Here is a 27,989-nt window from a genome sequence, read left to right as displayed (position 1 = left end):
TCACCAGCCCTTACCTTAGGTCCTGGGAGGCCAGGATGTCCTGTTTTCCCCTTAAAGCCCTGAAAGAAAAAGCAGGGAGTTCTCATGTCCCTCATGTCAGCTGGGGGCCTCTTCCCACTCCTCCTTCCTCAGTTCAAACAATTCAAACCAATCCAAAGTCATAACACGGTCCACAGAGGATCTGGATTTGAGCTGTTGCAGCCACCCAGGCAGAAGCTGCAACTTCGCAGCTTCCAACTCCTTCCTGCAGCTCAACTTACCGGTGGTCCCATGAGTCCAGGGGGGCCAGCAGGACCAGGATCCCCCTAGGGAAAGAGACGAGGAGGATTGAGACAAGAGTTTTGCCCAGCTTGTATCCAACTCATACCTCTGTCCTCCCCTCTCTCCAGCCCTCCCCAGCTATCCTAAGATGGAGGGAAGAATCCAAGCCTGGCTCAGCCTCTGACTGGCTGTGGATCCTCAGTGACTTCCAGCCCCTCTCCGGGCCTTAGCTTTCCTTCTTTGGGATATATAAGGGGGTTGACTTTGATGTTCTACCCTGTCCTGTGGCCCCAGCCCTTTCAGATTCCCCAGCAAAACCCAAGGAGCCAGGGCTTGCTCAAGTCCTTCCATGTCCACACCCTGATTCTTCCTGAAGCCCAGCCTGGTTTCCTCAGCTGTCTTGAGTTTCTGCATACATAGTGCCTTCACCATCCTGCCTTTGGTGAGACCTAGCTCGCCTAACCTGCTTAAGGCCACTAGGAGAACTGGGAAGCCAAGGGGCTGTGGTGCCATCGGGGAGCTGGGGTAGAGGGAGACAGACCAAGGGAGGGCATGGGTGCCCCCTGACAAAGACGGGGATACTTCGGTTCTTTCCATCAGGGTTCCCTTGACTTTGGCTCCTCTGGCAAAAAGGAGAGGAAGGGATGCCTGCCCTCCCAGCCCATCATCTCACCCTCAAACCAGGCTTGCCGTCCTTCCCATCCAAACCATCCAGACCGGCGGGGCCCTGGAAACAGGAAAGAGGCATTTCTACATGCTGGTGCGGGAGCCCTAGGAGGTGGGAGGCCTGGCCCAACCCCTCAATTCTCTCCACCCCTCCCCTGACTCCCACCCCAGCACACACACACACAGGTGCACACACACACATGCACCACACACATGTGCATGCATCGCACACGTCTGCCACGCTGAAAGGGCACACACTCACCTGAATCCCAGGAGGTCCCGGTGGCCCAGGGGAGCCAGGCAGGCCTGATGGGCCTCGAATCCCTTCGCTGCCCTGGAAACCAGCGCCCCCCCCCGCCCCACAATAAAGTCAGCAGGGCTTTGCCCCACCCGTGGAGACCAGGCCCTGGGTCAAGGGTCCTGGTGACTGCTGGAAACAGGACAGCTGGCTTCTGGGCCCAATCTGTCCCTGTCTAACTGCATATGTGCCACACGTCGCCTCCCCAGGAGGATCTGTCTTCATCTGCAAAGCATCCCCTTTCCTTGCTGCCCCATGAGGAAGGGACAGGGCATCTTCTCCAGTGCTGACCCAGGGGCTGGCATGGCAGGGGCTCAGTAGCATGTGCTGAACTGAAAGCACAGCTTCAATCCACTGTGAAAGCTGCCTGTTGTATTCTACTCCATCAGACCCCCTGCCTCCTCCCCACCTACCTCACTACCTTTCCCCCCATCCCAGCAGACATGGGCCCGGGCTGCACAGAGGCCTCAACAGCGCACGCAGCACCATGTGGACTCTGATTCCCCAAGATGAAAAAGTGGGTGCCCCTGTCCTCAAGGAGCTCACAGTCCAGTGAGGGTCATGGGCCCAACACAACCAGGGGCAATACAACGGTCCAAGTGTTCTGTGTGGAAAGGGGCTCAGGGAGCTCAGGAGCGGGGAGCAGTTCCCTCTGGCTGGGGATCAGGGAAAGTGTCACAGAAGTGTCACCAGATGCTAGATTCTGAGGATGTCTGGGATTGGGCAGGTGAAGGAGAAAAGTGCATGCCAGAGGGAACCTAAGAGAAGGATAAAGACTTGCAAGTGGGCACATGCCTGGCCTGGCCAGGGCGTCTGGGGGAGCCTGTGGGATGGGCCGGCAGGCAGAAGAGGCTGGAAGAGTCACCATGATGAGTGGGGGCCCTGAACGCTGTGCTAAACTTTATCGAACAGTCAGTGGTTTTTAAGCTGTACTTCTCAGAGCGCTGGGGCTTCTGGGGGAGCCTGGAAGCTGGGGGCATGAAGTGGGGACTGGAGAGAGGGACTCTAGGACCCCCACCGTTGTCTTAGCCAGGGAATCTCTGCTTGTATTTGTTTTATAGATTGAGGTTTTTACATTTGCTTTTATGTGATAAAAAGACTCTGGGACTACAAAATAAAGTCTGAAAACCCCTGCTACAGGCACTGGGGAGCCATTGAATGTTCAAAGCAGAAGAGTGATGAGAACTGATGCATGGATTGGAATGTTTACCAGAAAAGGCGGGGGGAGGCAAGCAGCATAGTGGGGAAGGTGGCTGCATTCTCCCAGCATGGAGAGGGTGGCTGCCCTGGATCAGTGGCTGTAGGGTGGTCAAGGGAAGGAATCCCGCTAGAGAGACCCAGCAAAGGGGAAAAAGAACTCGGGGGCTCTGTAATGCCACCAGCCACCAGGAGGGGTCAGCAGAGCCCCAACCAATGTTGGCCCCCACTGGCAGTTGGGATGAAGAACCACTGGCCAGAGGTTTGGGATTCTCTGCAATGACCAGCCTAAGGAGAGCAGGGGCTGCCACTCAGGTCCTGGGGAGGGGAAGGAAGGTGAAGGTGAAGGGGAAGGGGAGGGGGAAGGGGAAGGGGGCTAGCAACCACCACTGTCCCAAGCATGGCTGATCAGCATGGGCTCTGGGGAGGTAGTGAGGGGCCCGGGTCCTCCTGGAGCTGGGAAGGAAGTCTCAGCTCTGCTGCTAACACCACTGTGTGCCTCTGGGCTGCCCCAAGCTTTATGGGTGTCAGTTTCCTCACCTGCACAGTGAGACGTTCATGCGTGTGCTCTCAGGGGAAAGAGGCTCTCCACAAGGCTCAGGGGAAAGAGGCTCCTGCCTGTCCCTCTGAACCCAGGTCCCCCGACCCCAAGCTCAGAAGTCAATCTTTGGGCTTCTTACACCACCCACTGAGCACATCTAGGGAGCCCAGAGGTTGGGCCGAGACAGGGATGTCAGCCCCAAGCCAAGGCAGAGCCATGTCTCCAGCATTTATCAAGCCAAAGTCAAGAGCAGCCAGCATAGGAGCTCCGCCAACTGCTGCTCCCCCAACCCTTGTCACCAGGCAGGACACGGGCCACCCCTGCCCTCTCTGGGCCCTTGGGGACAACTGGAGCACGGCTACCCAGGAGGAGCCCATTCCCCTTCCACGTTGGTGTCCTCCTTCAGGACGCGCTTCCCCCTTCTCTCAGCTCCTCGCTCATCCCCCCGCCCAGGAGACGAAGGTGGCCTGGGCTGCCTATCACATTCTACTCCTCCATCAGACCCCCTGCCTCCTCCCCACCTACCTCCCTGCCTTTCCCCCCATCACAGCAGACAAGGGCCTGGGCTGCACAGAGGCCGCAGGCATCCTGGGCCAAGCAGACATCCCGAGGAGCCCACTGGTCCACTGCAAGCCTGACGGCCTCCAGTAGTCACTGGGCCCATCCTGGAGGCCTCTTTTCCCAGCCTCAGTGCAACTGGGTCAGTCTTGGAATTTCCTGAAAGCCTGATGCTAGGGGTGGGACAGGGGCATGGGAGCTGCATGGCTCAGATCTGTGACTTTGCCAACCCAGGGTCCTGCTCACCTTCTCTGCTTGAGGGCCAGGTGGGCCAGGTGATCCAACTTTGCCTGGGAATCCAGGGGGACCCTGTATCAACAAAGGGGCAGGCAGGAATGAAAGTGGGGCTGGAGGGGGAGCTCCCCTTCTTTATTCTTCCTGTGCGTGATGCACTGTTGTTAATGCAATTCATTTTGACTTCCTAGAAGCACCACTTGGGAGCATTACGTCTGCCTGGCCTGCTGGGCTGGGGCCCACACAAGAGGCTGGGCTCTCCAGGTCCTGGTTCCTGGAATCAGGCCTGGCCGCCCAGGCCGTTCTCCCCTGCCTCTCCCCTCTTCTCCCCAGGACCATCCTCCCCCAGCCTGGCCTGGTCAGGCCTGCCCCTCCCGATGAGACCACATCAGACAGAGCTGGCTTTGTGTCTTCTTCACTCACCGGTGGGCCCGGAAAGCCTGGCTGGCCTTGAAATCCCTAGGGTGAGAAGCAAGGGGCAGTGTGCTGTGCCACCCCCTCTCTCCTGCCTGGCTGCCCAGGTGGAAAGAGTGACGGGGGGGCACCCTCAAACCCATGGGCTTTGCCCTCCCCTCTGCCCACCATGGCTGGCAGGTGAGGCTCTGGGCATGAGGTAGGTCACAACCCAAGGACAGGTAGGGTGGGGAGACTAGAGCTGGTGATCACCAGGGACCCAGCTCCTTCCCTGCCTCCCTGCAGCCGGGTCCCAGTCATCACTCACCTGGTCGCCCTTCTCACCGGAGTTACCTTGGGGTCCTCGCTCTCCTCTGGGACCCTGTCACCCACAGAGAACAATGCAGCCGAAACCTAATCTTCCTGCCCTCAGACCCCAGGACAAGACCAGGACCACATCTCCCCATGCCCTCCTTCACTCACCACTGGGCCTGGGGGGCCTGGGAGGCCTTCAGATCCTGGGGGGCCCTAAGGACACAAAGGAACAGAATCAGTCACTCCTCCTGGGGAGGTGAAGGATGAGGTAGGGGGATGTGACAGGGGACTGCCCAGAACAGAGGTGGCATGTGCTGGGAGGCCCCTGGGCTGGCAGGCCCCCTCTGCCTGATCTGCTCAGGCTTCCCTGCTCTTGCCCGAGCTACTGAACCAGCCTCCTAACTCGTCCTGCCACCTCCTGGCTCACTCCAAGCCAGCCAGCAAATGGCTGCCCTCTTCTCCTCCAGCATAGCTCTGATTATGTCACTCTCTTGCTCAAACACCTTATGCGGCTCCCTCTGCCTCTGAGTGGGGCGCACACTTTCCACCAACGCTGGTCTTTGAGGCAGCCTGTGATCTGGCACCAGCCACCCTTTCCCACTTCTCCTCCCTCTCTCCTTCTCATCTTCCGCCTTGCTCAGTCAGACTGCTGTTCTCTGACACACTGTATACCCTCACACCCCCAGGCCTTTGCACCCTTAGCACAGCTTTCTCTTCTACCTAGAATGCCCCCTTCCCCCCTTCCTAGGTCCCCTGAACCCTTGCCAAATCATCTGATGGCTGGAAGCTGTTCCTGCAGTGCCCCACCCAGCCTCTCCCTCTGGAATTCCCCAGTACAGACAGCCACAGGGATCCCTCCCTCCTGCTAGTCAGCTCTCAGCTCAAATGCCACCTGCTCAGAGAGGCCTTCCTGCCCCTCCGCTTCGATGGTGCCCAAACACCTCTCCAGCCCCTTCCCCTGTCCCATTTCCTCCATGAGTCCCAGCCCTCATCGTTCCTAGGCACTTGTTTATTCATCTGGCAGCTGCCTCCCCCATGGCAGGGCAAGAGGGCAACTGCCTGCTCTGTTCATGGAGACATCCTCAGAGGGGAGCCTGGCACCCCACAGGCCCCTGAGAAATATCTATTACTGAGTAAATGCCTGATGGAGTTTGCTGAATCCCACTGGGGCCTCACTGAAATTGGTGAATCTGTAAGGCTGCAGTCCCAGTTTGGCTGATCCTAGATCTGAGGTTTGTGAGGTTTGTCACCAGAGAGATGTGTGTTCAAGCCCAGGTTCCACCACTAACTCACTCACTAGCTTCGGGAGCCTGGGTGAGTCTCAGCTTTGTCACTCTGGGGGCCCCAGTGTCCTCATCTGGTCACAGCCCAACTCCTGTGCTCAACGTGGGGCCTGGCAGGCCTTGGCTCTGGAGGGTGGCTCTGGGGAGCTGGGGTCCACTGGGGGTCTATAATCCCAGGTCCTCCTTTGTAGGAGGTGGAGGAGTGCTTCTGCGGCTGCCTCCTGGCCCCCTCCCCTTGGCAGCCCTGCGGGGATTCTCCTCACAGCCTCCACCTCCGCAGCACCCAGCCTGTGCTGCAGGCTTGGGGGCGGGGGGGCAGCAGGGGTCACGATCCTCCCCTTCACAGGCTGCTGCCAAGTCTCCAGCCCGAGACTGTGTGGCTCCACGTGCAGCCCTGCACCCACCCCCGCGCCGCTGGGACTCACCGGCTCTCCTTTCTCTCCCGCTGACCCGGTGTAGCCACGCTCCCCCTTGATGCCCTGACAAGTGGCAAAGAGACAGTGGAATTAGCCCCACAGAATTAGTCCATCACGGCACTAATGCGAGGAGCGGAGACTGCAGCTGGCACCCAGACTGGCTCTGGGGGGATGGCACTGGGAGGACCGCTGGGTGCTCCAAAGCTGCCGTGCCTCCCATCTGCCACCGTGCCCCCCAAGCCCCCAGTGGAAAGGAGGACACACTCACCCAGCAGCTTCTGTGGGGGTGGCACCTCTAAGCTGTCTCTCTAATCTCCCAAACCCCTCACCCCCAGGAGGCAGATCTCAGTTCTTGCTGTGCCTAGGCCTGGCAGAGTGCTCTGAGAGTCAGGCCTGAGCAGAGTGGTGGGACCAATCCACACTGCCAAGGGGGCCTACAATGGGGAGAGGGGGCTGCATGGACTTTAGGCAAAGGAGGAGGCTGAAATGCCCAGTAATGGGGAGCCCGCCGAGGGTTGCCCAGCCTGGCTGTGTCCTGACCACCAGCCCAAACCTCTGGTACCTGGCACCCACTCCCCAGCAAGGGTCCCCTTACTCACAGGCAGTCCTGGGGGGCCCGTGGCACCTGGGTAACCTGGTTGCCCTGGAGGACCCTGCAAAGAAAGGCAGACATGATGGATAGCCCCCCAACATTTCTGTTCTCCCCTCACTGGGTAAGAGGGTGGCCAAAGCTAAAACCTCTGGGGCTGCCATCTAGCAGGTGCCAGCCTGCCCCAGCATTGCACACTGGGCCATCTCCCCAAGCCCCAGGTCCCCTCAGTCGTGACCACCACCACAGACCTGGGCTGGGGAGGCGAACCCCAGCCTGGCCCAGACCCTGAGAGCTGAGCCGGAGCAGGGAGCCCAGAGCAGGCATGAGGACCAGGGAAGAGGGGGTGGGCTGGGATGCTGAGTGACAACAGCCGAGGGAGGGAGGGGAGCCCCCAGGGACGCTGCTGGAGGACAGGGGCTGTGCGTGCTTCTGGCAGGGAGTCAGGGCACATGGAGATCGGCCTCCTTTGCTCCTGGGGGAGTGTGGAAACCTCACACTGAGGGAATCCCAGCAGAAGGGCAGAGAGTCTCAAGGAGTCCACATCCCAGCTTCCACTCAGCAGCCACCCTTCAGAGCCCAAGCTCTGCCTCCCCAGCTCTTCCTCCCTTTCCAGCCCTTTCCAGCCCCTGCCAGCTTCCTCTTACCGGCTCCCCCTTATCTCCAGTCAGGCCCGTGAGACCTCGCTCTCCTTGAAGGCCCTTGGAGAGAAAAATCATGAGAAACTGCAGGAGCGGGCGGTCCCCACCCAGCCCCTGACTCCTTCCCCCTGCCCCACTGCCTTCTGTTCCCACTCCAGGCAAATATGGAGGCCATAGTGGCTCTCGTAGTGTCCCTAGCAAGGTGACCCGTAATGGGTGTGCTCCAGCAGGATGACTGGTGGAGGTGTGAACCCCACATATGGGTGCCTTTCAGGAGGATACCCTTCAAGATAGATAACTGTAGAGATATGCCCTCCAGCAGAGGTGACTCTGGGAGGGTACCTCTCAGGTGCCCGTCACTGGTATGCCCTGCCATGGTAACTGACTGGGATACACCTTTAGGAAGGTGAGGGATCAGATGTGTGCTTATTCTGAGGGGCAACTGTCAGGAGAGGTACCCCAGATGGATGCTGCCACCAAAGTGTATCATATCATCAGATACCCAACACTTACCTGTCCAAGTCCCCCACCCCAAGCAAAAATCACTTTCTTGGAGGGAGGCAGGGGAGAGACACAGGAAGGCTGCCTCCAGAGCAGTCCCTGTCACTTTGTAGGGTGAGAGGGCATGTCACTTTCCACGAGAGCTACAGCCCCCACCCCTAATTCCTTACCCCAGCCTTTGCAGGTGTCATGCCATTAAGGGCACCTTTCCTGCCCCCTTCTCCCTCATCCCCTCAAGAGATGGCGCCCAAACCTTTCCATGACACAAGACAGATGGCTAGACGGACAGATGGCCCCTTCACCCAAGCAAGCAGAAACAGACAAGGCCCGGCCACAGAAGAGGACGTGGGGACAGATGGAACTGTGACGAGGAGGGGCCCTGCTCCCTGAGCCTCCATCACCAGGCCTGGGAGGAGAGGAGCCAGGCCCCAGGAACACGAAACCTGACAAACAGGAGGTTAGTTTCCGTGACCCAGGAGGGAGCAACAATGAGGCTGGGGGTGATGTAAACACACCTGTGACGACGACGAAGGCAGAGCAATTAACGACACCTGGCAGAAGGAGCCGGCCAAGGTGCCGGGCACAGAGGGGCAGGGCCGCACGACACCCAGAAACCCAACTGGCTGGTATCACATGCCCCGCCTTGGAGCAGACTGGGACTGGAGCCAAGGAAGAGGAAGGGAAGAGGAGGCAGCTGAGAGTTTCCTCTAGGACGACGGAAAAGGTGCAGGAAGGGCTGCCTTTAAATCCCTGGGTGCCTCTGGACAGCCCTGCCAAGCAGCAGGGCAGCAAACCTGTGCCAGCCTGCAATGTGAAGCCCTAAAGCTTTGGCATCTCTGCTGGGCTCTGAGCCAGGTGCCTGGCAGGGCCCCAAGAACTACTTTCAGCAAATCTTCAGGCAACACCGAAGGTGGTGAGAAGCAGGAGGCAGAGTGAGAAGGCAGGAATGGAGGGGCCCCCTAGAGGCACCAGCTTAAGAGGAAGGTTCACGAGCTCAGGAGGACTTGGGGGAGTGCTGCAAGATGGTGCGAGAAATGGAGAAGGAAGACAGAACGGGGTAAAGAGAGAGAAGAGGAGAGAAAGAACGCAGGAGAGGAGGGAGAGGAGAAAACGGAAAGGAGTCAGAGACTGGGAGGATGTCCAAGCTGCCGGGACCTCAGAGAACCCGTGTCGTTAGCTACCGTGCCTGAAGGGGGACAACAAACACGGAGGACGGAGGTGAAGGCACGACAGGAGGGAGACAAGCAAAAGCCACAGAGACCTGGCTGACGGGGGGGAGGGGAGGTCGAGCAGCGCTAGGTTCTTACAGGCAATCCGGGGGAGCCAACAGCACCAGGAAAACCTGGGGGGCCCTGGTGGGAGAAACAGGCAGGTCACATCTCACAGGCACAGTAACCCTGGGACAGCCTGGAGGGCACAGTCTGGGGCTTGGGGGTCATGGGGAGAGGAGGTCATGGGAGTATTTTCAAGGCAGGTGGAAAAGAGACTCCTTGAAAGTCTTGGCTCAAAAGACAACTGTTCCTCCCCTTGGCTCCGGGAAGAATGGCTCCTCCGTTGACGGAGATGCGGAATGGCTCCAGAGTCAGAGGGCTTCCTGAGTCTTCCGGAGTCTAACTGAAGACCCGGTTGCAGCAGAAGCCCATTTCTTTCAGCCTTGCCCACCATGCCTGCCACCCGACCTCCACCTGTCCCCCGAGTGGGGGGCTCCCTGGCTCTAAGACAGCTCCCACCAGCCATTTTCTTCTCCAGAGAAAGCATTTTCAGTTCTTTCAATCTTTCCTAGTCACTTCTATTTTCCTGCCATGTCAACATCACAGAGGACTCCAGAGTAGATACCCTGGTCTGGTTTTTGTAGATTTACCCTACAGATGGCCCTACAGAGCAATGGAGGACAGCTCCATCTTAGCCCCGAGCCCTTGTGGGGACTGGAGTCACAGGGGCATGGAGAGGTCTGGCCAGCATGCCGCATGCTTCCCTGGTTGGGAGGCTGTGAGCCTGAAGCCTAGGCCCCCTGCCGAGGGCGGCCTGGGGCCACTGTGGAAAGCGCAGCAGAGGGTGGGGACAGGGAAGCAAAGATGTGCCTCTGAGGACCTCCCCTAAGCAGGACCGCAGGCAGTAGGCAGAGCAGGGCGGTTCCAGGGCATTCGGTGGTAGGAGAGCACAGTCCCTGCAGATGCTCTGCAGAGGGATGGGGAGGGCAGTGGAAGTTCCCTTCTCCTGCCTTGCCCAGCCTTTTGGGGACAAGGCCGCGGGATGGTGTCTGAGTGTAATGACCCCTTTGAGAGCTTCTCAAGCAGGCCAGGGCACCACTGATACTTACGATAGGGCCTGGAGGACCCGGGGAGCCCCTCATGCCAGGCGGACCCTGCAAAGGAAGCCAAGGGAAATGGATGAAGAGGCCCAGGCCCCATAGAGCCCCTGGGATTCCAGCAGCCTTCCTCCCAGCTTGCCAGGGCCAAGGTCAACAGAGGGTGGCTGCTGTCCAAGCAGGACCACTTAGCTGATGTTCGAACAATCTTTCATTTGGCTCATTCGGTCATCCTACAAACATTTAACAAGCAACTATTACATACCAGGCATTAGTCCAGGGGCTAGGATCACAGCATAAACAAAATAAATAAAAACCCCTGCCTCAAAGCAGTTACATTCTAGGGGAGAGACAGACACTAACAAATAGAACAGGAGCTGGCACATAGTTGGTGTTGAGCTGACACCTGTAGAATGTTCCTGAATGAAGTAAATAGGCAGGATGTTGGATGGTGATGAGTATGATGCAGGCCAAGGGGACTGGAGGCTCTGGGGTTGGTGTGGAGTTCAATTTTAAAGAGGGTGGTCAGGGGAGGTCTCTCTGAGAAGGAGACATTTGAGCCGAGCTGAAGGAGTGCAGGAATAAGCCCTGGAGAAGAGCGTTGCAGGCAGAGGACGCAGCTGGGCACTGGGGAGAAAGAGTGTGTCCTACCCTGCGTCCTGTGTATCCCAGAGAAGCCACGTGCCAGGAGAGCAGATGAGCCCAGAGTGGTAAAGGGCTGATGTCAGGTGAGGCCTCGGAGGCCCCCAAGAGGTCTCAAAGGCAGACAGGGCCCCAGCTCCCTTGAGGATGAATCCTCATCCCTGGTCTTACCTCTTCTCCTCTCTGGCCTGGCAATCCCGGAGGACCAGGTAGGCCTGGGCTCCCAACACAGCCGGGATCTCCCTCACTGTTGTCACCCTGGAGAAGGATGGAGACGGTGATAGTGAGCAGTCAGGGCCTGTCCCTGTGGGGCATGGGGCATGGTCGGGGGAGATAAGGCGAGGCACTCACCCGGGCCTCCTCGGCTCTTGGGCGCTCCAGTGACAAAAAGCACTGCAAGGGACAATGAGAGGCACATTGTCTGATGAGGCAGCCAGGGAGCCCTCCTGCATAGGGCAGCCCCAAGCCCAGTCCCTTACCTGGGCGCAGTTGTCGAGGCCTGGCACACCAGGGATGCCCTGGTCTCCCTTCTCTCCCTTCTCCACGAGGTACCCTGGGTGGGCCCTCTGCCCCTGGACACAGTCCCCGCAGATACTCTGATCAGGGAGTGGGGAGAGGAGTGGGGCCTGGGTCAGAGATGGGCAGGATGGGCCAACTGGGGAGCCCCAGTGAGAACCCAGAGCCAGGGCTCCCTGCCCTGCCGTCTTCCCTCCTCCCACACTCCCTCCCTCCCCAGCCGCATCCCTGCGGCAGCTTTGCTCCATCCTCGGGGGACCCACTCCCAACAATTGGCTTTGAGTTTCCTCCAGGAAGAAGCTCTGGTACAGCTAAGCCAAAGCCACTTTCCAGACAGGCGTGTGGGTGGAGGCGAGGGGCCCGCAGAGGGACCATCTGTCCCGGCTGTTCCTGCAACCTGCACCCACTGCGAGGACAAGCCACGAGGAGCGAGGCTGGAAAGGCTGGCTCCGAACGCCAGCTTCTCTGCCCAAGGGAGCAAAGGAACAGCTGCAGGAGGAGCCAGGCCCTTCCCAGGAGCCCCTGGGACAGATCTCAGATTGCTCACGGGCTCCTGGCTCGGATCACACCACCAGAATTGTCTTCCCCACAGGAAGGGCTTTAACCTTCTTTGGGTCACAGACCCCTCTGAGAGTTTGATGGAAGCTATGGGTCCTTTTCTCAGAAAAATCAAACCCACTAGTGAAAACCAGCCTGCAATTTCTGAGGACTCAGGAGCCCGGAGCCTGTTTGTGGCCAGTGTCGTGTCCACAGACGCCCAGGCAGGAGCCCCTGCTCACTTTCACTGCTCACCACCAAGCCCAGTAATAACGACTGGCATTTACTCAGCACCCATGACGCTGGGCATTGTACATAATAAGCCCTGCACATTATCACATGCCATCTTGACGGCTCAGTGAGACAGGGAATCTTATAAGCATTGTGGAGATGGGAAAGCCCACTCAAGAGAGGCGGCGTGACTTGTCTAAGGAAAGTGGGAGCCTGGATTGGCGTGGGCCTGTCCTAGGCCACAGCCAGTGCTCTCTCCCCAGGCTTCCTGGACTATGGGTGCAGGTGGTGGCTGGGGCTCCGGGTCAGCATGCCCCGGGGTGCCATCTGACCCCTTCTCCACACTATGCGCAGTTTCTATTTGGAATCCTCTGAAGAGCACTTGATGAAGAAGCCAACAGATGAAATGTTACAGGAGAAATGTCAAATCCTGGATTTGGAGTCACACGATCACTGTCCAGTCATTGACAGAAGCAGAGGGGAGAAGAGCTGGGGGTTTCGTTGCCACAACCTCACTGTGATCCAACATGTAACTGATGCCAAGAGGTTACCCCGACCTCCTCTGGCTGCTTCTGGAGAAATCTGCCGTTCAGAGCAGGGAAGGGGTAGACAGCCCCCATGCTCTGCCCTGACCAAGGCCCATCGGGGTCACGGGATGTCCAGGGCACTAATTAGCCAGTGTCAGAAGAGGGTGGCCAGGATGAGGGGGGGCTCTGGAGGCCAACACATGGGAAAGACCCCTGAGGATGCTGGGCTAGAGGAGAGAAAGTCCAGGAACATAAGGGCCTCCTTCAAAAACCTGAAGGCAACCTGGGGAATTACTGTGCTCTTGTTTCTAGAGGTGACTAAGCAAAGATGGGCTATGTGACCCTTGATTCCAATAGGAACTTCTGCTCAGTTTGGGAAGCCGGCCCAGGCCACAGCCCTCTGGTAGAGCATTAAGGCTGTGTACAGGCCCTGACACAGGCCGACCCTCTGACCAGGTCCGAAGTCCCCTTTCTTGGACTACCAGAAGTGCTTCTCAAATCCATCTCCTCCCTGGATTCTTTCTGGATTGACTAGAGAACAGCTGAAGCTTTCTTCCAGGCCACACCCAATCTCACAGCCCCCCACCACTGCACTTTCACCCCCTCTGCTTTGCTTTGGAAGCTGCTGGGCTCTGCCGCAGTGTGACCCGGGTGCTACGGGGTCTCATTGCCAGCTGCTGCGGGCAGGCTTCAGGGCTGGGTTCTGCCGACAGCATCTGCCATGTGGGCACCTTCACAGGATTCCTTTAAGCACTCATTCAGCAAATGTTGCCTGGGGGCCTGTTACAAGCCAGGCATCAGCTAGGCCCTCTTAGACAGATGCTTGGAACGCGTATTCCCTGCAAACTGCTGCTCTCTCTGCGAGGTGCCACACAGCTGAGCACTTACTAAGAGAATCCCCTTAGGAGACACCCCCGCCAGCTCACACTTCCCTCCTGGGTACCCTCTTACCTTAAGGAGGTGCTGTTCAATTGGTAAGGATCCCTGCAAGAGACAGATGTGTGGGCTCAAGCAGGTGAGGGGAAGGAACATGGAGACTTATGGGATCAGGGAGAGCCTTGGGACACGTCATGCACCTTCCAGCCTCAGAAGTGGGAGAGAAGAGGGACCCCCACTGCAGCTACCGGGCCAGCTTCATAGCCTGAGCAGCCCTGGGAAGGGCAGGGAAGGGGCATGGACAGGGAGTCCTGGCCAGTACCCACCAGTTCCGCAGTGAGCCCAGGCTGTCCTGGCAAACCGTTGTTTCCAGGCACTCCCTGTAGCCAAGAAGAGACACGAGTGAGTGGGCTCCATCTCTCTAGCCTGCTGGTCAGCCTGTTTCCTTCTCATCATCCCCGCCTCCTCTTCCCCTTGTCCTGCAGAGCTGAGAGCCCTGGCTGGCACAAGGCTGACATCTATTCTTAGCTCAAAAGCCTCTCGACCCTTATAGGGAAAGCCAGGGAGGCCCAGAAGAGCGACCCCCCAAACCGTCCAACAGCAAGTGTTTTCCCCCCACATCAGAGGAAGGTCAGAAATTGAGCAGAGGGTCTTCCATGGAACTACTGTTTATTTCTGTTCTAAGTCGTTTTTCTATATTTTCTCTCTTTCTTTTTCCTTTCCTTTTCTTTTTTCTTTTTTTCTTTTTAGAGACGGGGTCTCACTCTGTCACCCAGGCTGGAGTGCAATGGCATAATTATAGCTCACTGTAGCCTCAAACTCAGCTCAAGCGATTCTCCCACCTCAGCCTCCTGAGTAGCTGGGACTAGAGGCGCTCACCACCATGCCTGGCTAATTCTTTTGTGTTTATTATAGAGACCAGGTCTCACTGGTAGGCTGGTCTCAAACTTCTGGGCTTAAGTGATCCTCCCCGCTCAGCCTCTCAAAATGTTGAAATTATAGGCGTGAACCACCACACCCAGCCTATTTTCTCGTTTAATCATCACAGTTATCTTGTTGAACTAGGTGCTGTTATCTCCATCTTAAAAATAGCACAAAGAACCCAGAGGAGGCTGGGCAAGGTCACTCGCACCTGCAATCGTAGCACTTTGGGAGGCCGAGGTGGGCGGATCACCTGAGGCCGGGAATTCGAGACCAGCCTGGCCAACAAGGCGAAACCCCGTCTCTTCTAAAAACACAAAAGTTAGCAGGGCATGGTGGTGTGTGCCTGTGGTCCCAGATACACGGGAGGCTGAGACAGGAGAATCACTTGAACCTGGGAGATGGAGGTTGCAGTGAGCCAAGATCACGCCACTACACTTTAGGCAACAGAGGGAGACTCCGTCTCAAAAAAAAAAAAAAAAAAAAAAAAAAAAAAAAAGAACCCAGAGGAGTAAGTAACTTGCCAAAGGTCACAAGTTGAGCAAGGCACAGAGCTGAGGTCCAGAGCAAGGATCACTGGCTTCTAACCCCTCTCTTAACCACAATTCTAGCATCATTCCTCAACAGACATCCCCAGAACATTCATGTACACAGCAAGGGTGGGTGCTTGCCAGTCAGATTCATCTAGATGCAAAATTCTGACTACCTGTATAACTTTTGGCAATTTATTTGGGGGAAAAAAATTCTATGCCTCAGTTGCCTTATCTATAAAACAGGGATAGTTTATGGTGAGGCTTCAAGGAGACAATGGCTGCAACGATGTTTACATTAAATCCATGCCACCCAGACAATGTTCCCCTTGCAGATTCGTGAGGCACATTTGCATATTAAATACTCCATGGAGGCAGGGAGTATGTTCCATTTTGAATCCCCAGCACCCAACATGGAGGAGATGTGCATTAAGTACGTGTTGAGTGAATGCACCGCTGCTCAGCCTGCTCCTCCCTGCACAGGATTTCCGTGGTGCACTCTGAGATCTGGCCTTCCTTCAAGTCCCAGCTCCCAGCAATGGAACATATCACCAGCCCCCGAGCAATTTCCAGGCAGGCTCTACCAGGCCTGGGTCAGACCCGGAGCCAGCCACCATCCGGCCCCCTGGCACCTCTGTGTACCATCAGGGCTTAGAGCAGTGCCTGGCACAGGGAAAATGCCTTGAACATGTCAATTATTATTTTTTATTTATTATTATTTTTTTTTTTGAGATGTATCACTCTGTCGCCCAGGCTGGAGTGCAGTGGTGCAATCTCAGCTCATTGAAACCTCCGCTTCCTGGGTTCAAGCGATTCTCCTGCCTCAGCCTCCTGAGTAGCTGGGATTACAGGCATGCACCACAAAACCCGGTTAATTCTTTTTGTATTTTTAGTAGAGACGGGGTTTCGCCATGCTGGCCAGGCTGGTCTCGAACTCCTGACCTCAAGTGATCTGCCGACCTTGGCCTCCCAAAGTGCTGGGATTACAGGCGTGAGCCACCATGCCTGGCCCGAACATGTTAATTATTATGCCTTAAATCATTATTCATCCCTTGCTCCCCTCTCCAGGGCCAGTGTGTTAGTTCAAGCCTGATACTTTGTAATTGTTTTCCTGACCTCTCAGAACTAAATGTTCTACCTGTTGTCCTACTGCGGAAGCAAAGTGCAGCCAGAATTGAAAGCTGGGCTCAATGACCTACTAGTTGCCTCAGGCATCTTTCTTAACCTCAGTGCCTCAGCTTCCTCCTCTGTGGAATGGACTGAGATGAAATGAGATAACTAAGCACTGGGACAATACAGCCTTGGATGAGTAAGTGCTGTACATCCCTGAGCCTGTTTCTATACCTGAATAAAGGAGCTGCTTGGCCCTCCTGCATCCCACCTGGCATGGGGCAGGTACCTGTGAGCAGCAGCCTCGGCTTGGTCTCAAGCACTGGCACTAGGTAAGGACTCTGGTGCCTGGGACCAGACTCAGCAGTCACTCTTTTCTGCCTCATTCCCCAGCATGTCTTGGCAGGGTTTACACTACATCAGCTCTCGCTTATTAATGGGTCACTTTGAAATGACTCTTACGCTTCCCCAAGCAAACTGCAAGCCCTCTGCAGACAGATTCCTGTTTCCTGGCAGTGTGGCAGGAAGCCCCAAAAGCCCCAGACACTCGGCAAATGTGTGGCTGCAAATATGTGGCGTGGGCTCTAGTTCAGCACTTCCAATAGGGTAGAGAGAATTGGGATCCTGGCAGAGACTCCCATCAGCAACAGTGGCTCACTAGAGCAGACTCCCAGCCCACGGTGGCAGGGGAGGTGTGCCAGGGTGGCGGGGGTGGGGAGGGAAGATACGAAATCTATCAAATCATTGGGGCAAGGAGGAGTAGCTTGTAAAAAGCTTCCATGGGATGCTGCCCTGCTTCTTCAGGTGAGAATCACTCTCTTAGGAGCTGGGAGCCAGACACACGGACAGTGGTGTCTATGCCACCTAGAACCTCTGGAAAATGTGGCTTGCTAGGCAAACCACTGGGAACTGTCCTGAAAGGCATCAGAAGAAGGTAAAAAGTGCTTTGCATGAGGAAGCCCCAGTCTAGCATTGTCAATTCCTAGTCGGGCGGCCTTAGACAAGATACTCCATCTCTCAGAGCCTCAGCTTGTCCAGCTGTGACTTAGGAATAATAATACTGCCTTCCTTTTGGGGCTTTTATGTAAGGCTCAAATGAATAAAAGAATGGACGTAAAATAATAATAGTACTCATCATCATAATAATGATAGCTAATGCCTTCTAAGCATTTGTCACATAAATAATATATAATAGTCATGGGTACAATTCTATACCCTTCACATGCATTAACTTGTTTAATACTCACAAAAGCCCTATGAGTTAGGCGCACTTAGCAGAAGAGGGCAGTGAGACACAGAGAGGTTAAGGAACTTGCCTACCGTCACACAGCTAGCACATGGCAGAGCCAGGATTCAAGTTCAGGCTGCCTGCCTCTGGAATGTACCCTTTATTCACAGTGTCACACAGATCTTGGCTCCTAATGCTCTTCCCTCACTATCTCTGGCTTCCTTGCGATTCCCCAAACACATCCCACCTCTGGGCCTTTGCACCGGCTGTTTTCTCTGCCACAAAGGCTATCCCTCACAGCTTCTCATCTCTTTTAAGTTTTGATTCAAACATCACCTTCTTTTCAGTACATTTTGCAAATACTTCTCCTGCCCTCACTCCATTTTCTATACTCACTCCCTGCTTTACCATTCTCCTTAGTATGTATCACTTTCTAACACACTATATTTTATTTATTTATCTTGCTTATTGTCTGTCTCTCTTACTAGAATATAAGCTCCAAGAGGGCAGGGACTTTTATTTTTAGCCACTACTGTATTCACAGCAGTTAAAGCAGTGCCAGAAAATAGCAAATGTGCAAAAACACATGTTGCATGAATGAGTGTTGAATGCTACTCCAAAACAGTGGGCCGGGCTCTGTACCAGGGTAAGGGATTTTTATCTGACCCAGATTGTGGGTTCCTGACAGCTGATGCAACAGTGCATTGCTTGAAACAGTGCTGGGAGTGCAGAGCCTGGCCTAGAGGCTCAGTGGGCCCTCCTTGCCACCCTGGGAGGCAGGTAAACAGAGGAGTGAGAAATGGCATGTCTGTGTTTTTGGGGTGGGGGAGCAGCATCCTTGGGGTCCAGCCGGGAGCAGCCATCCTGACCCATGAGCTCTGCCACCCAAGCTCCTCATCCTCTTCTCCCCCTTTACCTGCAGCCCAGGTACTCCAGGGGGGCCTGGTGGTCCGGGAATACCTGGTGGACCCTGAGGGAAAGAGAAAAGAGTCAGAGCCAGCAGAGAGCTCTGCCCCATGGCCGAGAGCAGCTGTTTAGGGTGGACAAGCCGCGGGGCGCTGGCGGACAAGAGGAGACAAGCGACACACCTGCGGGCCCGGCTGCCAGGAGCTGCCCATCCAAAGTCCCGGAGCACCCTGGGTGGGAGTGGGGGTCGCAAAAGAAGGGGAGAGGTTATAGGCAACGTCTACACCAAGCGCGGGGCTGCGTGGGGAGGCGGCTGGCTGGGGTGCGTGGCCCTGCGGGGCCTTTGCACACTGGGCACCAGATGAGGCTGAAGCTGGTCCTCTCCCCCAGTTGGGGGAAGGCTCTCACAGCGCCACTTACCGGCATGCCAGAGAAGATGAGGTCTCCTCGAGAGGGGCAGGAGCACTCCCCTGGCTCACCCTGAAAATACAAGAGCCTTTGTGAGACATGGATGAAGACGAAGGGCTCTCTTGAAATGGACATCCGAGAGGCACGGGGGCTCTAGAGATGGAGAGGCCAGGGTTTCAATCCAGGATCTGCCTCTTCTAATGTGCCCTTAGGCAACCTGTTCAAACTCTCTGCACCTCAGCCTCCTCGCCTGTAAAATGGGAACAATAATTCCAAGTGCATGGAGTCTCAGGAGGACAAAATGGATTCGTGTATGCAGGGGTCCTGTCGCATGGTGATTATTCAGCAAACGATGGTCCTGCTGTCACAGTCGTCAGTTATAACCTTCTCTGCTGCCACGCAGGTAATCTTGCTTTCAGTACAACTGCAGCCCCGCTCCTCTGGGCCCAGCCTGGCTTCCATGCCCTTCGCTCGGGAGCCCCTCACCTCTCTGCCCTCTCACCACTAGTCCTTTCCAGCTCACTTCCTGCCCCATCCTCTGACTCAGCCCCCATTTGAAAATGCAGCTGCCCTCCTAAGGGGGCCTTGGAGTTTTCCAGTCTCCTATAATCCTGGTTGAGTCCCAGGCCAGCAACCAGGTGAAGCTGGGGATATGTGGAGCCCCTGAAACCAGAAAGCTGGGGGTAGCAAGGAGCCCAGGATGCCTCCTCCACCCCCATCCTCCAGTCCAAGGCAGCTTCATGTGCACAGGCTCCCCTGGTTCATGGTGGGAAGGCTGGAGGGGCTGCTAATCCCCCAGAGTATGGGTCACGGGTGGGAAGGCTGGAGGGGCTGCTAATCCCCTAGAATATGGGTCACAGGCCCTTGGAACTCACCTTCTCTCCTCGTGGTCCTTTTTCACCCTGCAGGGAAGAAACACAGGAAGGTGAGCAGATAGGGGTGCCGAGGCAGGGCCGGCCATGGCTTCCTGCTGCCCCAAGACACTGTACTCACTGGTGTCCCTCTGAGTCCCGTCTGTCCTTGCTGCCCATCACGGCCCTGAAGGGAGAGAGCCCAGAGTCAGAGGGTGAGACTGGGCAGCGGCCAGCCATCTGGCCTGCTGCAGAAAAGGGCTGTAGGACAAACAGAAGCAGCGCCAGGTTCCCCTGGAGCCCAGGGCCGAGGGCCCACGTTCCAGAGGAGGAGACTGAGATGCCGGACAAGGAAGAAGACTGGCATTTCCTGAGCACGTCTGAGTGCCAGCCACTGGGCCAAGTACCCGTCGGGGAACACTGAATGGAATCCGCTCTCCCAGCCCGGCAGGACGGTATTGTTCTGGTTTTCAGGTGTGGAAACTGAGCCCTGAAGAAACTTCATGATAGACCCAACAGCCAGCTGCAGCCAGGCATGTGTAGCCTGAAGTCTCTGCTCTCTCCTCTCTCCCTTTAGTGCTTGATACACTTTCTCCCTATCACAAAAGTTACATCTGTTGACCTAACTGGGAGAAAGGGATTTCAGCCCCTCCAAGAAATTGGAGACTTTGAGAAGCTGTCGCTTGCCTAGGGTCACGCCCCTAGCGAGTGTGGGGCTGAGGAAGGGAAGCCTGCTGGATGGAATTCAGCATGAGGAGAGGTCTGGAACGTTCTCCTGAAAAGGAAAGCAGCTTGGGCAACGGCATGGAGTCTGCTCAGGCCAGGAGAAGCCAGCCTGGCCGCGCAGAGGCTCATAGCTCTGTGCTCATAGTTCCTTCATGTGGGCTCCGCCACCTTCACGCGTGGGACTTGAAGCTCCCTGAGGACCTGGCCCACATCTCTCCTTTTGCCTGGGGCTCCCTGGGACAGGCAGGAACCCTGGCTGTCCAGCTCTGAGGGACAATAGAGACCGGCTGTGTGGGCTTGGGCGAGTCCCTGCCTGCTTTGGACGTTGGTGCACTCTCCTATCAGTGAATCCCAAACTGGAACTAGAATTTCTCCAGGGATCCGCAAAGATAGAAGAGGATACAGTTCACTGGGCTATTTTTAACATTGCCAAAAGCCCAAGACAAATTACGCATTTGCCCACCGCCTGGCATGGAACAGACTGGCTGAAAGGTAGCATGCCTTTGATTTTGGCTGCAATTAGATTATCTGGTAAAATTCTAGCGGGTTCATGTGGAGTAGAAGCTGACGACTATACAGGTCTTTGATGATTAAAAATGAGAAAATGCACTTATGATTACTTAATCCGTGCAATTTGTTCAATAGACATGTCTTTTAAAACGTGGGAGCCACTGGGTGAATAGTACAAAGGGAAGGTCTTTCCAATTATACTGGAGGTAGTTGCTGGTCTGGATCTGTGCCGTCTGATACAGTAGTCCGTAGCCACATGGGGCTATTTAAATTTAAATTAATTAAAATTAAATGTCACTTAAAATTGAGTTCCTCAGTCACACTAGCCACATTTCAGATGCACTCAACAGCCACCTGTGGTTGTGCAGAACACAGCGTTTCCATCCTCATAGACAGTTGTACTGGGCAGCACCGGTTCACATGTCCCTAATGACTGGGGATGGGCTTTGGTTTGAGTCAGACAGGCCTAGGTTGAAGTCCCTGGCTCTGCCTCCTCACCCTCTGGCCTTCCACTTCCTGATCTATGAAGTGAGTTCCCTTACAGGGCTGATGTGAGGATGACATGAATTTCTGTGTTTAGAGCTTAGCACAGGGCCTCAGCATGATCACTGCTCAAAAAATGGTGGTGATCATTATTGTATTATTCAAGCATTCCCCTAAAAGAGTGAGGTCTTCCTTGTCTGAGGCTGGACTGAGGCCTCTCTCCTCCCATCCCCTGTGCTGCTGGGATGGGCAGGGTCAGCCCTGTGCCCTCTTCCCAGCAGAAACATCCTTGGTTCCAGCAACACCACCAGCATGGAGCACAGAGAAGACTTACCGGAGGCCCAGAGACACTGGCCCCAGGAGGTCCCACGGGTCCGGTGGCTCCTTTCACCCCTGGAGATCCCTGTGTAAGAGAAGGTACAAAGGTCTCAGGGGCAGAATTGGAAGCCAGCTACAACCCAGCAGGTAAGACACATCTCAACAGGTCTTAGGCAGCCCTCTGATAGGCATCACTTGGCCCCCATGTCCCCTGTGCCTGCTTCTGGGACACTCTGGAATACTGCAGGCCCAATACCCATGGAGGCAGAGGCTCACCTGGGCACCCTTCTCTCCAGTGGGGCCAGGTGGTCCCCGAGGTCCCGGAAGTCCCTGCAGATGGAAGCACAGTTAGTTAACCCATATCCTAGAATGGCCCCCTCCCCTGCTATCCTCCTTCAGGACTCAGGCAGACGTACCTGAATGCCAGGCAAACCCGGGGCTCCAGGCTCCCCCTGCAAGTCAGAAAGGGCAGACTAGGGCACAGCAGCCACAGCCAACCTGACCCACTGGCCCTGCCGCACCGGCAGACCTGGTCTGGGTGGGGTATCTGCCAGCCCAAATTCAGAAGAGCTCCCCAAGGAGACCCTGAGGGTCAGAGAGGCTGGGGTCAAAGGCAAGTCCCTGACAGAAGCAACAGCAGGCCAGGGCTGCGGCCTGATCCCTGGTCCCAGAACTAAGTCCTGTGCATCTGGGGGCAGGCAGAGCCCTGAAGTTTGGGAGTGGATGGAAGTAGGTAGCTGGCTAATGGAAGTGTTGAGAGGACAGGCAAAGGCAGGGCTAGAGACTCACCTGGGGTCCCTGGACTCCCCTTCCTGGAGGCCCTGGCTCTCCCTGAAGAGGCAGAAGGACAGTCCCTGGCTCGAGGTTCTCCAGTCACCCTTTCCCCTTCTCCCCAGCCCCTTCTCCTCCAGCTTCTCCCTGCCCTGCACCCTGCCTCCATTTCCCACTCCAGGCCCACTGCCCCCATGGATCTCCCTATGCCACCCCTGCCCTCACGTAGCTACAGCCCAGGGCCCCAAGACTCACACATACCTGCACGCCCTTCAGTCCTGGGGGCCCTTGAACTCCTGGTAGACCGGGTTGGCCCTAAAAGGCATAAGGTGGCCCATGGAGTCCCCACAGGAGAAAGGGGGACAGGAGGGAGAGGAGGCAAAGCCCAGGCAGGGAAGGGCCGGAGGGCAGGCAACTCACGGGTTTACCAGGTCGGCCCACGCCTTCGGGGCCCTGCTCTCCTTTGGGGCCGGGCTGCCCAGGCCGTCCTGCCATGTCGGTCACTGTCCCCTGCAGGCTGGGGCAGGCAGTGCAGCCATCACCCTGGTCAGAGATGGGTACAGCCAGGAGCCCATGAGCTGGGGCTGGCACCCAGGCCAGGACACCCTGCACCCCTCTGAACACTCTGCCCCTTGAATGCTCCCACGTCAGCCTGGGAAATCAAAACAGGCCCCTGACACTCCTAGCAGAGGAGAAGCCCCGAGGAGCCTCCGCTCAGTGACTCTGACAGCCGTTAAGGCCCCAGCTGGCCCTGCAGTCCTTCCCTCACTGGTGCGACACCTGATTTTTTTTATGCAACAAACTCCCCGACCCCAACCACCCCGCCTGACTAACCTTTTCTCCTTTTGGCCCCGCGGGGCCCCGAACTCCAGGCTCTCCTGACAGTCCTGGCCGCCCTGTGGTGCCCGGCGTTCCAGGGTCTCCAGGATTCCCAGCATCACCCTGTAAGGAGTGGGGTTCAAGGAAAGCAAGGATGGCCCAGCCGGGGGCAGGTTGCCCCCTGGGACTCGCAGGCACTCACAGTCCTTTGCTGGGGCTGAGGGTTGGGGGCTAGGGAGGGAGGAAAAGGAGGCAAGGAGGGGATCTGAGAGGATGCCATGCCCACCCCCGTGCCCACGGAGGCCCTCTCACCTTCTGCCCCTTCAGTCCACGCTCTCCAGCCTTGCCCTGAAGAGAAAGCATTTCCAGCACCCGCTCACTCATACCAGCCACCCCAAAGTGCCCGGCACCACATCAGGCTGGGGCATACAACAGTAAACAAACAAACAAAATCTCTGCTTTCGTGCTAGTGAAGCAATCTTGCCCAGGTGCAGAGCAAAGATTTGTGCCAGACTCTTTGCCTGGGTGACATGAGCAAATTAGCTCATCTATCTCCGTACCTCAGTTTCTTCAGCTGTCAAATGGGGATGATAAAAATAGTATAGGCTTCTGCCCTGTAGGGATCCTGTGAGGTTAGACAAGCTAATATGTCGTGTGCAGCAGTGTCTGGCACATAGTGTCCACTGTGGCAGTGCTGGCCGTTACTATGAAAGCAGTAACAGTGATAATAACCACAGTGGTAACTGCCATTTCCCCAGTGCCCATGGTGTGCCACTAAGCACTTCACACACGCCATTACTAGGCTTTACTCTGTGCAGGAAACAGAGGTGGAGAGAAGGTGACTTGCTCAAGTCAAAGACTTAGTAAGAAGCAAAGCTAAGATTGGAACCCAGGTCTCTCTGCTCCTAGGATGGCGTGCTTTCTGCCCACTCTGCCATACTCTGTCCCAGGATAAAGGGCAGAGACCTGTGAGGGCAGCTCCTGCTGGAGACAGAGGCTCTGACCCCGCCACACCCTCCCTACTACCCCCAACTGCCCAGGGAGTCAAGAGACCCAGGCGGGACCCCTCCCCTCTCCTTAGCCCCGCCTGCATCCCCCGTCCAGAGGCCCCTGCCTATATCCCACCTCACCTGTTTTCCTGGCAAGCCAAAGCCTGGAGGCCCAGGTTCCCCCTTCTCTCCGGATGGGCCAGGCAAGGCCACCACACGGACATCCCCATCCTGAAGGTTGGACAGGGCTGGGCACGGCTCACAGGGCTCCCCCTGCCAAGCAAGGACATTGAGTTAGGGGGTCCCCCAGGCCCTAGTGCACTTGAGCCAGGTTTGGAATCCAGGGCTGGGGAATGTCACTGGGTCTGACACTGCACCTCTGCTGGGTGAGGGGTTATCTTCGGAAAGATGAAGGGAGAACAGGAAAGAAACAAAGGTGGAGCTGAGTCATCAGGGGTCTCCGTGCCTTGCTAAGGAGTCAGACTCTGCCCGACAGACAGCAAGGAGCCCCAGAGGGTTCGAAGTCGAGCAAGACGAGTGTCTATCTAGGAAGCTCACCCAGGCTGCAGCACAGAGAATGTCCCCAGACTCACCTTCGCCCCTTTGATGCCTGCTGGCCCCACTGGTCCTGGTGTCCCCTGCATGTTAAGACGCTACAGGTAATGCCCAGCATCTGCCAGGGCCATGCCTATCAGCCCCTCCCACCTTGTCCTCTCCCAAGCTGTTGCCATCCAAAACATACTTACTGGACTGCCAGCTGGCCCTGCCTCCCCGAAGTTACCCTGAGAGAAAGCACAGAAACCATGATTAAAGAGGGGATGGAGTCCAGGTGCTAGAGCAATCCCAAACCCAAAACTGTAAAAGCAGCCCCTTCAGATGTCCAGACTACCCTCTCATGTCCAGAGAGGAAGAGGGCTTTCTCCAAGGTCCCCAAGGGACTCTGTAACCAGCCAGAGGCTAGAAGCCCTATTTCTGCCCTCAGCTTCACCTCATGGAATCCAGCCCACCCTCAGCCCTGTCTCAGCACACAAAAATCACGAAGGCATTTTTCCAACAGCCTTTCATTGGACACCTTTACAGGCGGAGCACTGGGCTGAGGCACTGGGTAGACAGCAGTGAGCAGGACAAACAGCAATGCCTGTTGAGCTTGCACACGCAGAACTTTCTAAATCATCATTTTAAACAGTGGTGAGTACTATGAAGGAAATCAACAAGGTGATGAGACAGAGTAAATGGAGGTGGTCAGAGAGGTGTTAACCCTGATTATTACCAGAAGAATGAGAATAAGGTCATCCAATGAAAGAATGGGGGAGGGTAGAGAGGAAAAACATTCTGGATGCTTCTAGTGGGAACCACAAGTACAAAATCTGACGGGTGGGAGTAGTCCGGACATATTCCATAATGGAAAGAAGATCCGCATGGCTAAAGCAGAGTAAACCCAAAGAGAAGGGGAAGAAGCGGATGAATTTGGGAAGGATGGGGGCTGGGGCATCCGGGGTCCTGTGAGATACAGTGGAGCTATGTTAGAAAGTAAGTCACAGAGGGACTCTAAGGAGGGAAATACTGATTCTTCTACAAAGCCACATTAAACTACCGGGTGAAGGCTGGGCACGATGGCTCACGCCTGTAATCCCAGCATTTTGGGAGGCCAAGGAGGGTAGATCGCTTGAGGTCAGGAATTTGAGACCAGCCTGGCCAACATGGCAAAACCCCGTCTCTACTAAAACTACAAAAATTAGCTGAGTGTGGTGGTGCACGCCTGTAATCCCAGCTAATTGGGAGGCTGAGGCAGGAGAATCACTTGAACCTGGGAGGTGGAGGTTGCAGTGAGCAGAGATCACGCCACTGCACTCCAGCCTGGGCAACAGAGTGAGACTCAGTCTCAAAAAAAAAACAACAACAACAACACACAGACACACACACACACACACGAAAAACTACCAGGTGAAAACCGGACTGCCGCAGGGCTACAGTGGCCACGGGCAGGCCAGAGGAGGTTCCACCATGCAGGAGAGAGGCCATGGGGACGCAGATTACCATGGCAGTGGTGGGCATGGAGAGAAGTGGAGGGGGTGAGAGAGCCATCATGGGCAGAACTGTCAGGACTCGCTGGGGGGCTAGAGGGAGGGGGCAGCGTCAGGAGTGAAGGATCTGAGGAGGACCGCAAGGCTGGGCTTTGAGGGGCTGGCTGTGAGCTGATGACTGAGACGGGGAAGCTGGGAAGAGGCGGCAGGTGGGGTGGGGGTGCAAAGGCCCCACATGTGATGTGACATGTGGGCTTCCCCTGTTAGGGTTGAGTCTGCACACATACTTCAGTGTTTCTCACACTTGAGCACTCATACACCCACAGAATTTGGGTAACATTTGGGTAACACTGCATTAGAAGTTCAAGCCTGCCATTTGTCTCCAATGCACTCATAAATAGATACGTTAACACAGGCACTGAAATTGAGTGACCCACAGGCGTAGTGAAGATTACAGTCTCTGGAGCCAGGCTTCCTGGGCTCAATCCCAGCTCTGCATCCAATCACCTGGCAATTTACTTGGCCTTTCTGTGCCTCCGTTTCCTCATCTGTGAAATGGGAATAATGGAGCACATACCCCATAAACTCTGGGAGGACAAAACAAGTGAATATACTTACAAGATTTGGAATAGTGCCCGGCACATCTTAAGCAATAAAGAAGTGTTACATATTATAAATATTATAAGGTAATCTTGAATGTGCTTTATAGTTTTAGAATATCATCACAGCTACACTAAGGAATTCTCTTACAGAACATGAGGGCTCTCAGAAATAAATTCTTTGACTCAAGTCTGCAAAACACTAGTAAATTAATTTCACTGTGAATTTACCGTCTGAATCTCTTGTTTATATTACCCTTATTCCCCGCCCGCACCGCTCCTCCCCTGCCTGCCTGCCAAGAAACTCCAGTGTCCCTGACATCTAACCCAGGTCTCACCTTCTCTCCTTTCAGCCCTGGAACCCCAGCTCTACCCTGAAAAACAACCAAGACAGAGTCTCAGCATCTCCCCACTCCCACCTCTCCAAGGCTCCCCGGGTCCCAGTGTCCAACCAGAAACAGAACGGTAAGATAGGAATTATGTCCTTCAGGTAGCTGGACAGTTTCTTCAGTTAGACAACTGAAGCTAGAGGTGCTAAGAGGAAGTTCCAGGGCAAGGAGCCTGGGGTAGCACAGGGACGGAGGGAGGGACCAGGAGACAGGCCTGGGACACCTGCCTCTTCCCCTCCCTCCTGATCCCTGCCCTGAGACTTGGGATCTGAAAAGCCAGGGAGATCAACAGTATGGCAAGGATGGCTGAACTGGGCTGGGCTGGGAGAAAGTCGTCACTCACCGGAAGGCCAGGCAGACCAAAGCCAGGGGAACCCACATCTCCACTGGCCCCTGTGGAGGACACAAGATGCTGGGCCCCTACAACCGAGCTGCAGGACAAGCAGGGCTCCCCCTGGGGAAAGAAGAGGAAGGATCAGAAATGCTTCCAGGTAGGCAGAGGAGGGCAGCCAGGAGAGCAGGGCTCCCTCACCTTCTCTCCTTTGATGCCTTGGATGCCAGGGTCTCCCTGCAGGGTAAAAAGGTTTGTGGGCTGAGGCAGGGCACGATGGGGCACCCCCAAACTCCCTGGCAATATGCGAGGACAGCAATGTCACACACGCAAACCGTCCAAACACCTAGGGGTCCCATGGGGTCCAAGGCCAGCACCCCAGAGGCAGGGTTCATCAACCCACATAACAAGCAGGAGCGTGGCGGGGGGAATGACGCCAGGTTAAGCTAACCCAGTGGAAAGTTCCTGCATATACCCGATCACCTTTTTGTCTGACAGCTCCCAGGTGCTCCTGAAAGAGGGGGTCTGTGAGAGAGGGGGCTAACC

At 55.9% G+C, this 27,989-nt stretch overlaps 1 protein-coding gene across 8 annotated transcripts in view; it reads right to left on the bottom strand.

Moving 5' to 3' along the window:
* Window positions 1–27,989, bottom strand: part of COL16A1 (collagen type XVI alpha 1 chain) — a 51,483-nt gene that overhangs the window by 8,871 nt on the left and 14,623 nt on the right. For 2 of the 8 annotated variants that reach the window (XM_016957964.3, XM_009452723.4), the window contains 37 exons: window positions 27,645–27,680; window positions 27,456–27,566; window positions 27,062–27,097; window positions 24,847–24,882; window positions 24,694–24,738; window positions 24,242–24,373; window positions 23,424–23,459; window positions 23,127–23,234; window positions 22,713–22,835; window positions 22,554–22,607; window positions 22,311–22,352; window positions 21,938–21,973; window positions 21,798–21,851; window positions 21,538–21,606; window positions 19,627–19,671; window positions 19,509–19,535; window positions 18,646–18,705; window positions 18,408–18,455; window positions 18,236–18,289; window positions 13,857–13,910; window positions 13,606–13,638; window positions 11,323–11,439; window positions 11,195–11,236; window positions 11,015–11,101; window positions 10,214–10,258; window positions 9,201–9,245; window positions 7,399–7,452; window positions 6,762–6,815; window positions 6,172–6,225; window positions 4,632–4,676; window positions 4,477–4,530; window positions 4,179–4,214; window positions 3,768–3,830; window positions 1,190–1,261; window positions 935–988; window positions 261–305; window positions 15–59 (listed from right to left, as the gene is read on the bottom strand). In XM_016957964.3, coding sequence (XP_016813453.1) covers window positions 15–59; window positions 261–305; window positions 935–988; window positions 1,190–1,261; window positions 3,768–3,830; window positions 4,179–4,214; window positions 4,477–4,530; window positions 4,632–4,676; window positions 6,172–6,225; window positions 6,762–6,815; window positions 7,399–7,452; window positions 9,201–9,245; window positions 10,214–10,258; window positions 11,015–11,101; window positions 11,195–11,236; window positions 11,323–11,439; window positions 13,606–13,638; window positions 13,857–13,910; window positions 18,236–18,289; window positions 18,408–18,455; window positions 18,646–18,705; window positions 19,509–19,535; window positions 19,627–19,671; window positions 21,538–21,606; window positions 21,798–21,851; window positions 21,938–21,973; window positions 22,311–22,352; window positions 22,554–22,607; window positions 22,713–22,835; window positions 23,127–23,234; window positions 23,424–23,459; window positions 24,242–24,373; window positions 24,694–24,738; window positions 24,847–24,882; window positions 27,062–27,097; window positions 27,456–27,566; window positions 27,645–27,680 — 2,151 coding nt within the window. The remainder of the gene's footprint in view (window positions 1–14; window positions 60–260; window positions 306–934; window positions 989–1,189; window positions 1,262–3,767; window positions 3,831–4,178; window positions 4,215–4,476; window positions 4,531–4,631; window positions 4,677–6,171; window positions 6,226–6,761; window positions 6,816–7,398; window positions 7,453–9,200; window positions 9,246–10,213; window positions 10,259–11,014; window positions 11,102–11,194; window positions 11,237–11,322; window positions 11,440–13,605; window positions 13,639–13,856; window positions 13,911–18,235; window positions 18,290–18,407; window positions 18,456–18,645; window positions 18,706–19,508; window positions 19,536–19,626; window positions 19,672–21,537; window positions 21,607–21,797; window positions 21,852–21,937; window positions 21,974–22,310; window positions 22,353–22,553; window positions 22,608–22,712; window positions 22,836–23,126; window positions 23,235–23,423; window positions 23,460–24,241; window positions 24,374–24,693; window positions 24,739–24,846; window positions 24,883–27,061; window positions 27,098–27,455; window positions 27,567–27,644; window positions 27,681–27,989) is intronic. The other 6 variants (XR_010154602.1, XM_016957977.3, XM_016957971.3 and 3 more) reach the window with 5 other exon arrangements.

The sequence above is a fragment of the Pan troglodytes genome, chromosome 1 (assembly GCF_028858775.2).
Source record: "Pan troglodytes isolate AG18354 chromosome 1, NHGRI_mPanTro3-v2.0_pri, whole genome shotgun sequence".
NCBI classification, from domain to species: domain Eukaryota; kingdom Metazoa; phylum Chordata; class Mammalia; order Primates; family Hominidae; genus Pan; species Pan troglodytes.
Note: the sequence above shows the minus strand (reverse complement) of the source record. Positions and strands in the feature narration are given on the sequence as shown.